The sequence below is a fragment of the Procambarus clarkii genome, chromosome 93 (genome assembly GCF_040958095.1).
Source record: "Procambarus clarkii isolate CNS0578487 chromosome 93, FALCON_Pclarkii_2.0, whole genome shotgun sequence".
Taxonomy (NCBI): Eukaryota; Metazoa; Arthropoda; class Malacostraca; order Decapoda; family Cambaridae; genus Procambarus; species Procambarus clarkii.
In genome coordinates this window covers 5232686-5245022 of record NC_091242.1, presented here as the reverse complement: position 1 = coordinate 5245022, position 12337 = coordinate 5232686, and the positions used below count along the sequence as shown (strand labels likewise).

Sequence of the window (12337 nt, the reverse complement as noted above, 5' to 3'; positions counted from 1 at the left end):
TAAACTTATTAAATACAAATCAGAATATATATATCCAATATGAAATAAATATTAGGCTGCTGCATGCATTATCTTTATAGGTGAATATATAGATATTCAAACCATAGTTACATGATTTTTGTATTTAAATATTTAAGACTACATTTGTAGTGTAAAGCTAAATATAGTGTAAAACTTGGTCTTCCTGCATAATTTGAACCGTGATAGACTATAGGAATGCAACTACAAGGTGCTACGTTATCATCACCTTTTAAAATCAAAGTATCAGTTGTGCAATATTGTACTGCACAACTGTACTTATTCACTGCAATATGAATAAAATCTTCACCTGGTGCTATTATGGTCTTTTGAGGCCTTCAGTATAAATTGTTCTGAAACAAACATATCTCATTGTAATTTATCAGAAACTTGTTGTAACTGAGGCCTTCATGAACTAGCAGAAATGTATATGCATAATGTATATATAAAGGATAAGACATGTATATATAAAGGATAAGACACCGTGGTGAAGTTTGTGAAGATCTATGACTTGCAAATGCTAAAGGGTTTGACATCCTTTCCCTTCTCAAATCATCTCATTAATTTATTGTTTTATGTGAGCTTGTTTGTTGGCCTTTAAACATAATGTCTATGCTTTGCCTATATAATATATTCTTAAAAGTGGAATAGCTAGGGAACTTGAGCCCACAGAAAAAATATAGCTTTCTTAAGTGTAGAAGATGAGTGTGGGCTTCACTATGACCATATACACTGGCTTATATCAAGCAACTAGAATAAGCCAGCAGTAACGCTAAATAGACACGTAACAAAAAATCTCAGGAACAATGAGGGAGGGAAGGGGGGCCTGACACAAGCCGCCGGCTTCTTGTCCCCGTTGATGCCACTACATATCGCGACCCTCAGCTAAATTCAGATAAACTATTTCATCAGTGCCGTAACCTGCTTAGGCAACTCCTCACGGGACAGGAAGAGGAAGCATAGTGAACTAAAACTACTGTTTCCCCTGAATTTTAATATAAAAACAGGACCTTGAACTGCACATTCCAACTTCTGACAACAAGATATGACCACCGAAGAGTGACTTTTGATGCCGAGTCTTTAGTGTACTCCTCTAACCTAACCTCTGCTGTCATAATACTGATCAGTGTTCTCAAGAAATAAAATATATTCTCCGTAACGGCTGGGCTAGAATTCAGCTGCTAGAACACCAATTGGCGAATGAAGTTACTCTTGCAAACTAGAAATACTATATTATTCCTTTAATGTTAATAATGCACTGCAGATGCCTGATCACAACTCGTGCTCCCATTAACGGAAGGGCACATACAATTAGCTCACTCCTACAGCTACAACACATTACACACGTCTCTAATAGCTGAACACTTACCGGGATTGTGATCCTTTCGCTGGAACCACAAGTAAAATGGGAATATCCTCCTTCAAGTACATGTCGGAGACCAATGAGTAGAAGATAAACATTCCGTGGACGCGCCGCAGGTGATGGCCGGACACGCACCGTTTTCTTTTAAGTAGTGATGAAGCGCGTTGCAGAAAACGTGTACAGTAGTATGAAATTCATGATGTGATTATTTTGTAAAATATTTTTTTGGTATTGTGGTAGGTATTTTCTCTCCTGATTCCATTTATGATTAACCATCATGTGAGATGGAGATATTAGATGAACTTATAGCTAGTTTTTTTTATCTACACTGTGTAATCTTTCATATAGAAGAGGGTAGCAGTACATTGTTGTGTATACCTAAGCTTGTTAATAAAAAAAATAGTAATTACTTTTTACGAATAAATTGATTTAATAATAATAATAGTTTAGTTGTAAGATGTTATTAGTTACTAGTTACTGTCTTTGAATATTTTCTAAAAATGTACTAATTTTCGCAGCGTAAATGTCGCGGAAATAACATTGACCTTCGTATATTGTGTTTATAAAAGTTAAATACTACACTTAAATATAATAATTTGAAGGTATTAACAAAGTTAAAAAAAACATACAAATGTTGTAAACCAAATACATTTTGGATGAGCTTTTTCACTACTCATATTATTAACTTTTTATAATGTCTTAATAAAATGACTAAAAAAAAAGAAAAAATAGCGTTGTGGCTCTCACTGTTCATATATACATTATGTAACTAGGTTGTCAAGACAGTAACTAGCTTAGCCAGATGAATTTTGAGGTTCAGTTCCTGAGATTGTTGCTTGCTTACCTATATGAGCTAAGGGGTTCAGTTCCTGAACCCACCATTATGCGCCTCTGTAACCTTTTCCACCACCACCTACGGGATAGGTATGAGGTGCATAATAAATGAACAAAATTAAAAAGCATGGAGGAGGGTTTCCAACATAATTCCAATTCTAAAGGGCAGACCCATAACCCTATTCAAGTTCAAGTATGTTTATTGAGACAAGAAAATACATCTCAAAGAATAGAGTAACTTAGGCTATTTCTACCCCCTCCCCCCCCCCCCCCAGTTTGGTTACCTCGCACTTCAACATCGATTGAAAGTTCAGCTGATTTAAGCGATAATTGAAAGCAAACACAAATTAATAAGTTCACCACATTTAAAAGCGTAATTAAAAAAAAAGACTCATTGGATGACTTCACCAGAGAGCGGTCTTATCTTACGAAAGTATATCTGCATCAGTAGATGGTAGCAGTAGAAGATAGCTGTAGATGATTGCAGTAGATAATAAAGATTATGATAATTTTATTTTTCATTACTTTAGTAAGGTCTTTAACACTCTCTGGGCTCAAATAAAAGGCAGGGGGGTAGAATTGGCTCATAAATTTATTATCATTAAAATATAGTAAGTATGGCAAATAAACAATGGTAAAAGATGAAGGAAATAAGTTATACATTTGGGTAACTGATGACCATATGTAAATAATGGTTAATTGTAACGGAAAGCCAGAAATGTAGCGGTTGCATCCCCATGCATTTTCTGCATGAGGCTGATGTGGAAAGCTGAAGCACACAGTACTGGAGGAGAAATACTGAACTGTATTGTGACACTGTAGTTGAATAGCAGAGTTGTCATATATAGCGGGCAGAGAAGTGGCAAATGCAGTTAACGGTATACAAAAGTAAATATTTAAGCTATGGAAAAGAAAGTGGAACACAGTATCAGTTTAGCAATCAATATTGCAATAAATCCGACAGCATAAGGGCTTTTTAATTAAAGTTGAGTAAAAATAAAAAAAATAAGACATCAGTTCAAAATAAAGTCGGAGTAAATCCTCAGAAACAATAGGGGCTGGGGCCGGCTAACCTTTGACAAGCCGCTAGCTTCCTGTCCCCATAGAGGTCACTGGAAATGGTGGTCTTCAGGTAATTACCTTTTAACAACTACAGTACTAGGAATACTTTTATAATTACCAATATTTCTTTCAGCATTTTTTAATGCTGGTCAAGAAAATAGTTTGTTTCTGTAATCAATTTTGTAATTTTGTCAGAGCTGGCATAAATTAAGAGATGAATGTGAATTTCATCTTTATGTATTCCTTTAACATAGGCTAACTATCCAGCTTAGCTTCTGTCAACTGGTATGGATTCAATTCACGTAAAAAATCTGAATACCCCCTTAATGTTTCTGATAGAATATATGAATTTCTTCCCAGAAGTTTGAGTCTTTCTTGAAATTTATAGCAATGAAAATAGATTAAACCTATTTAATACTTCTGGTCTTCCTTGGAATTCCTGTCATTTGGAATCAACTCGAACTATTTAACATTTTTACGTCTGCATTTGTCATTGCTACTCATGTATGTTTAACAAAGATTAAACTTTTTGTTGCTGTTATTTCATCTGGTCCAGGCCACATTTGGTTCCTTGTAAGATGAAGGTGACATGATCTCCACATTTTCCTTCATGAATGTTAAGATTAAGAGGAACCTTCCCTGCAGCATCAAGAGCAACCTTCCCTGCAGCATCAAGAGCAACCTTCCCAGCAGCATCAAGAGGAACCTTCCCAGCAGCATCAAGAGGAACCTTCCCTGCAGCATCAAGAGGAACCTTCCCAGCAGCATCAAGAGGAATCTTCCCAGCAGCATCAAGAGGAACCTTCCCTGCAGCATCAAGAGGAACCTTCCCAGCAGCATCAAGAGGAATCTTCCCAGCAGCATCAAGAGGAATCTTCCCAGCAGCATCAAGAGGAACCTTCCCAGCAGCATCAAGAGCAACCTTCCCTGCAGCATCAAGAGGAACCTTCCCTGCAGCATCAAGAGCAACCTTCCCTGCAGCATCAAGAGGAACCTTCCCTGCAGCATCAAGAGGAACCTTCCCAGCAGCATCAAGAGGAATCTTCCCAGCAGCATCAAGAGCAACCTTCCCTGCAGCATCAAGGGGAACCTTCCCTGCAGCATCAAGAGGAACCTTCCCAGCAGCATCAAGAGGAATCTTCCCAGCAGCATCAAGAGGAATCTTCCCAGCAGCATCAAGAGGAACCTTCCCAGCAGCATCAAGAGGAATCTTCCCAGCAGCATCAAGAGGAATCTTCCCAGCAGCATCAAGAGGAATCTTCCCAGCAGCATCAAGAGGAACCTTCCCAGCAGCATCAAGAGGAATCTTCCCAGCAGCATCAAGAGCAACCTTCCCTGCAGCATCAAGAGGAACCTTCCCTGCAGCATCAAGAGGAACCTTCCCAGCAGCATCAAGAGGAATCTTCCCAGCAGCATCAAGAGGAATCTTCCCAGCAGCATCAAGAGGAACCTTCCCAGCAGCATCAAGAGGAACCTTCCCAGCAGCATCAAGAGGAATCTTCCCAGCAGCATCAAGAGGAACCTTCCCAGCAGCATCAAGAGGAACCTTCCCAGCATTTTTAGGAGGACCCTTACCATCATTATCAAGAGAAGCCTTCCCAGCAGCATCAAAAGAAGCCTCCCCAGCTAAAATATAAACCAGCTCCTTGTACATAGCAGCTGATGACTTGGCATCTGCGTCCATCTCTAGGGAAGCATGAGTAATTTTCACCTGGGCATCCATTAGAGCTCGCGAAATAAGTTTTAGTCGATGAGGTGCATTACTACAAAGATCAGTGTGGGAGAAGGCGACAGACAAGGGTTTCTGCCAGGGAAAAGCCATGAAGATCTGACACAAAGGGTGGTGCATCATTGGTGTGAAACAAGTAAAAAATAGAAGCAGCTCAGTGTCCCTGGGCACGATAGTATTGGCAAAACATTGTGCAATATTTTCTGCACTTTGTGTATCATTCACTGTTAAGTTCAAGTTTAATTTTGAATTTTGTACGCGAAGATACTGCAGTAAGCGAGCAAAGCCACTCAATTCGCTAAACCTGTTGCCATGCACGGTGATGTTTACATAGTCCAGAGTTTCTTGTTTAATTAAACAGTAAAACAAGTCCAAACAATGATGCAGGAAGCAATTAATGTTTGTATACACTGACAACGTTCCCAAAGAGGCTACGAGAGATGGGAAAACATCTGGGAAGACATCGTCTTCACCGAGTGATATAGCAAGTGATTCTGGTATAAATCCTGTTGTCTGCATTAGGTACTGAATTGCAGGAAGGGTCTGATATATCTCATACCCAGATAGCTGTATGGTTCTATGTTTCTGGAGATAAGGTTCAATCAGACGACATACGATTTCATTTCCAGCGCATTCCCTTATGATGTTTGACCAACCAACCAAAGTGTTGAACATAGAATTTTTGTTAATTTGTTCCAAAATCGATGCTATTTTTTCCTCGTTACAATTTTGTTTAGAAACCTCAATGGCCATTGAGAAAAGTAATGCTTGGTTGTGAGTAGTTGTATCAAAACTCGTGTCGTCCAAGATTTCAAAAAATGCGTATGGTTCTTCACTTCCATCACTAGATCTTCGCATCTCTCTACTTATCTCACTAGATCTTCGCGTATCTCTACTTCCATCACTAGATCTTTGCATCTCTCTACTTATCTCACTAGATCTTCGCGTATCTCTACTTCCATCAATAGATCTTCTCATCTTTATACGTAAGCTTAATCCTGTCGGGGGACTGCTTATTGCAGATGTTCTTGGAACCCTTTGTTCTTCATCAGAGTTAATCGACCAAAGTATTGTATTTTCGATATACGCGGAACTTGTTTGACCACCCATTGGTTTTGGTATCTTTTGTGATAATGAAGAACAAGAGCTGATAATGCAACATAACGGTGCACATATAATGCTTATGGTTGTAAGGCAGCAACCTCCTCCTGCTCTGGTTCTCTTTCCTCGCGATACAGATCTGAAATATCCAGAGGAAATTTCATCATACGGCTGCCAATCCCCTCTAGAATACGATGAACGAGAATAACTACATTGACTTTTAATGCCATCCTCATTTAAATGTAAGCCAGAGAGATATTCCTGATAAGCTTTATGGGGGAACTCCCAAATGTGTCTCATAAACAATGAATCTTCAGGAGTCCTACAGACTAAAAACGAAGACAAAGCATCAATGGGATCTATATCGTGTTGCTCAGCTTCTGCTAGAAGGTCTGAAATCCATGTGTAATTGTTAGAGTCAAGGCTTTGAGTGTTAAGAGTAAGTGATTCCCATGCCACTCTAGCCAGACAAAGAAGCCATCGTCGACATGCACGTTCAATTAACATGACGTGTCTTATTTCATTTGATTTCTGATTTGTGCGGTGGACGAGCCGTTTGATGCTCATTTCTACTGACTGCTGAAGAATGTGGGTGATTGTGACAACACCTGTGAACGTGGTATTGTCCTGCAGCCACAACAGCGTCAGCAACATCATGGTGAGGGGCAAACTTAGTAATGAGTATATCTCATGCTCCATTGCATCCAAATGATTTAAGAACATTTGGACCATTTCTTTACGTTTGGTGATGTTGTCCTCCATCACAATCAGTACCTTGTTAATGTATGCCTTTTGTTGAGTTTTGCTGAAGCCTTTCACATAGAGTACAGTGAAGCTATTTCCACTTGGTGAAATTAATCTTTTAGCTTCTCCAGTGTACTCTGGTCTGCATGATACCACTACACGACTCTCAGGAAATTTAGCACCAACTTCTTTTATTAAACATTTTGCATGCTTCCCAGCTTCATCAATACCATCTATGATAAATAATATGTAACATTCTCTCAGGGTACGGATTACGTCTTCATGCCTTAGCCCCTTACAGGTGTCTTTTAATAACTCTTCTCTTAGGAATTCACTCAAGGAACTTGAACTCACTGAGTGACACTGGATAAAAATTATAATGTCAAACTTTACACAACTGTTCATGGTACTAACCTTGGAAGCCCAGCACTTGAGCATATACTTGCAGATTTGGCTTTTTCCCATTCCAGCGATACCTTCAAGAACCACCAGTCTTGGGAGGGAACCGTCAGGTAACTTGTAGTCTAAGATTTGCATAACTGGCACCACAATGTTGTTTTTAGTTATTACAGTTGTGTCAGTAAAGATTTTTTCCAGCTGTGGGCTCTGGAAGCCTTGGCCATAGTGCCACCAAACACACTCTGATTCCCATAATTTTTGGTAAGTGTGGCGGAGCTCAGTCTGAGAATTTATAGTTACCTTATTGACAAGTTCGTGCAGAAATTCTTGTAGTTCCCGTTGATAGTTCTGAAGAAAAAGTTTGGTCTTTGACTTTCGAATATCATCAATAGTTGCCTTCATTTCATTAATGTCCTGAGTATAATCCTCTCCAGTAATACAACTAGCTTTCTCAAGTGCTTTTTCTAAAAGTGATTCCAGTTTCTGTGATCGAGTTTGAAGTCCTTCGTCTGTTAAAACAACAGCTTCATGCGCAAGGAAATTTCTTTCTCCTTTGATAGTGAAAAGGATGTGTTCCAAACACTCTACGTGATGAGGCTCTGGATTAGTCCACATGGCATCAGAAGGAGGCGCCAAACCACACACTCGCTGTAAAAGTTTGTATACACAGGTTATATCTAACTGCTCCCAGTCTATATCCTCAAAAGACTCACGCTCATGACGGGTGAAGATCTTGTTGTACTGTGTGTTGGTAAAACCTAAATTATTTGTGCAGAAATCTTTCACACTCAGTTGCCCACCGCCATATAGCCTACGGCACACCTGATTAAAAATAAAGATCAAAATTAGTATTACGAGAAACCTAAAGGTTACTGCAAGATTCTGTACAATACATGACCACAAATGTTCATCTCGTACTAACATGACTATGGACGTATATATATTTATGAACGTATATGTATTATATAAAATATGCACAAATACATATAATATGGATTATACATATAAAATATACATAAAAATAATGGAAATATACACAATGAGTGAAGCAATCATAAATGAACCTTAAACCAACTTACCTTGGCCACAGTAGTAGCCGCTGGTCCTGTTCGCCGCAGCATGACGAAGTATTTGAGCACGTTCTCATCATCTGTTGTCAAGGTGCTGCCGCTGGGGTGAAGAAGGCAGGGGTCCCCACCGGTAACTGGCGCTGACGACGTACTCCCAGCTGCCGAGACTGAAGTGGGGGCCGAAATATTGGAGGTATTGAGGTTGTTGCCAGCTTCACTGCCCCCAGAATGTGTTACTGATGATTTTAAAGTGGTGGTTATCTTTGGATCGGAGGCACGCTGCCCGGGATAGCCTACTGTAGAACTTGTTGTGGGCAGCGCTTGAGCGTCTCCTGCTTTGCAAGGCTTGGGGTCCACAAAGGCATGAGTAAGTGTGGACTGTTCAACAGATGTAGATGACTCAAGAAGTGTGGACGAAGGAAAGGTTGAAGTTAATATATGAACATCATGTGTAGATGACTGAGCATCAGGCGTAGATGCCTGAACAGCAGGTATTGACTGACCAGGTGTGGATGACTGGGCAGCAGGTGTGGATGATGGTCTAGTGGTTTGTTTAGTGTGTTCCCTAGACGATCTTAAGCTACTGAGTAATTTCCCCATTATGCTGTGATATTTCAGGTACACAATTGTCTTTTACATAATATTTGATCTTCATTCATTATAATCCTTACTGCACAATACACTCCTTAACACCGATTACAATCACTATTGTCTATTAAGATTCCTTAATCAACACTTTACACAAGCCACAGCTCTTCACATATGCCATAATTTGACATATATATATTATTATTCTTCACCCAAAAGTTTTTAATTTATATTATTGGCTTGTACAATGTAACCATATATTTCTCGTATGACAGTTCTATGTATTCATACTGTCTTTTTCTATATATATATATATATACAAACTGGTCTTTAATACGAAATTTATTACAGGTATCGACTCTAGTGAAATTAAATAATTATCAAACGACTGATCTATAGGAGGAATGTGATCGTCTCAAGGTAATAATAATTCATATTATAGTAATAATTCATAATAATATTAATAATAATAATAATAATGCTCCACACATGCACCGCGAGGCTCCAGTTAGCACCCAGAGTAATAGATATATTGTCTAAAGGCAAGATCTGTATTTAATCACCTAAAATTTCTTGAATGTAAATACAACCACACCCTACGCCACATATGAATAGTTGTTCATTGCAAGGTGTATCTTTGTTGCGTTCCTAAAACAGCACACTGTTTTAGGAACAGTTTCGGTCATCTAAAGATAACCAAAAGTCTCATGTTGATAAAGCACTAATCAAGATAACTGCCAGCTTCATAATGGATCACTTAACAGAGCACTTTTTATCTTAAGTGCCTTAAGTGCCTTTTAATCGTGTCCTTGAATCCTAGTTATTGACTCTGCCACCTTATCATTGATTTGATTTCAAGGTACTCTGTCACACATGTACACTTCCGTCCAGCAGCTGTGCATATGGCTATTTTAGTGATTATGTCTGAAGTTGTCAGTATTGTTCCTTGGAAATTTCTGCAGCAGTATTCTTGTAAACGTCATCTGCCACCTATATGGTAAAAAAGAATGTATTAGAGGAAATCACATTTATGTATAATATAATTAATTTACACAATGGATTTACTTCAATGAGTATTAATAAATTGTCACAAATAATGGCCTTCCCTACTAATGTCCTCAACCAATAACAGCAAGTTACAGCATGGATGACCTGTTTAAGGCTGTGTTAACATCTACATCAACAGTGTATTTAGTTTTAATTAGTTTATCTAAACTAACAGAAGGTTACACTCACAAACTGGGTTCAGGAGCTGATCCACAACGTTCTACAAGTTATAATAATAATTTAGCCCTTAGGTGGCGATTATCGTCTATTGATGATCCTTAATGGTATGCGATTATCGTCATATGACTATTTAAAACAATTATTGTCCGGCTTTTACATGTGTGATGCAAATATGGATATAATAGGTCTATGTGGATGTAATGGAGTTTAAAATCCTGCTATCATTTCAGTTACGAAAGAGGCTATGGTCATGAATGTTACTAGGGGAATGTGGTCGTCGTCACAATTTACGTGTATATTGCATTTATCAATAATGTTTTTATATCACAAGTGATTCAACAAGAGGCTCACAACAGTTACTATACAAGGCACTTTACATCTATGGTGAGATGCAGTTACTAGTCTTACTCCACACCCACCCAACTGGGCAAGCCCCAGGCGTTGACAAATGCCAGACGCAGCCTTACTGAGCCCAGTGAGATAAATATTCACATATTTTCGTGTTTCGTACATTTTGCATACAAATTATTTTTTGCATTGTTTTAATTTTTTAGTGCATAAGCGGGAAGGGCCATTTCTCCATTTTCCAAATCCATAGATCGCTGCCCAAGGGTTAAATAATAATTTAATGTGTCGGGGGACAGGCAGTCACTTTATACATAGAGTATACGTTAGGCTTATATCGACGTCCTCCCCCCCCCCCCTCCCTCTCCAGGATGCAACCTCACAAAAATCTGACTAACTCCTCAGTATCTATTTACTGCTAGGTGGACAGGGGCATCAGGTGATATTTCCACGCATCCAACTACTTCTGTCCAGCGTGGGATTCGAACCCACCATTCTGACTGAGTCAAGAAGGAACCTGACTGTACGCGGAAAATATAGGTTAGGTTGCAGGATCCCCAGTTTGCTAACTGTAGGTAGTAACTAAGTGATTGTAACCTCACACACAGAGATCACACTAACGTGATGCATCAAATGAACAAATCCACAAAGGCCGTGACGAGGATTCGAACCTGCGTCCGGGAGCATGGCAGTGTCTGGGATGCTCCCTGACGCAGATTCGAATCCTCGTCACGGCGCTTGTGGATTTGTTCATTTGATTGTCACCTATCCACCGCTGCCCACTGGATGGGGGGCGGTGTACAGGATAAACCTATCAATTGTGACACTAGCTCTCCACATATGTCAGTTGCTTAATATGCAAACTGTACTTGAAGTCGATCTCGAACCCATTGATATGGCGACTTATACTGAATTTTGTAACTAGCTCATCAAGACTGTAACTTGCTTAGCTAAATGAATTGTGGGGTTCAGTCCCTGAGCCCATTATGTGCCTCTGTAACCCTTTCCACTACCGCCCACAAGATGGGTATGGGGTGCATAATAAATGAACTAAACTAAACGAAGGAATGAATTCCTCCTCCCCCAACTTAACAATAGCAGCGGCACGGATACCACGCCTGCGAGGCACAAGCTCTATTTTTATTAACTGCGGACGTTACCGGATACATAGAGATTGTTAACCATAATTAAAGTTCTCTGCCTTACCTTCTTGAGATTATAGAATTCCTTACATCGGGGTACTTTTCTATGAAGATGATGCGGGTCTCTTCTAATAAACAGCTCGACCAGTTCGTCCAAAACAATACCTTATTGCTCCATAGTAATCAGTAGTAAGTAATTATCAAAAGAAGGCACCAAGCCGGAAAGGCTATGTAGCACGTAATGAGTAGTAGTCTTTCTGCATCGTATCAACGCCCTGGGACTTAGATGTGGATGTTTCTTCAGACATCACACACCTGTATGAATTAACAACGTCTCATCAGACGCACTCGTGTACACAGGTGGGTTGTGGATGCTGGCAGTTGTTGTAGACATCAACCGTTGATATGTGGGCGACGCAGGTGGTACAACAGGATGAGCTGCTGCCCCGGCACCCTGAACGTTTCTAGGGACTTGATAACACTACCCGACTCACGTACCTACCTTAGTTGCCGGTTACCCACACCCTATAATCACACCTTACGGTTTGGGTCATTTAATTAAATAAGCATATACCTCTTTGTCATTTATACGTGGTAACGTATTAAATGTTAATGTCAACCGCTATATTTAGAAAACAATTCAGCCAATGCATTTTTCCGGATATGCTGCCCAGCCGACACGATTAATGCTGCCATGTTGGTGTGTGGTAAGGTT

The 12337-nt window shown here is 39.5% G+C and overlaps 1 protein-coding gene across 1 annotated transcript; it reads right to left on the bottom strand.

Annotated features, from left to right (window-relative positions):
* Positions 1-2760: 2760 nt before the first annotated feature.
* Positions 2761-12118, bottom strand: LOC123746910 (uncharacterized). The gene is made up of 3 exons (XM_045728812.2): positions 11687-12118; positions 8330-9898; positions 2761-8072 (listed from the first exon to the last, which is right to left on the bottom strand). The coding sequence occupies exons 2-3, from the start codon at positions 8918-8920 to the stop codon at positions 3816-3818; spliced, it is 4848 nt and encodes a 1615-aa protein (XP_045584768.2). The 5' UTR covers positions 8921-9898; positions 11687-12118; the 3' UTR covers positions 2761-3815.
* Between the last annotated feature and the right edge of the window lie 219 nt (positions 12119-12337).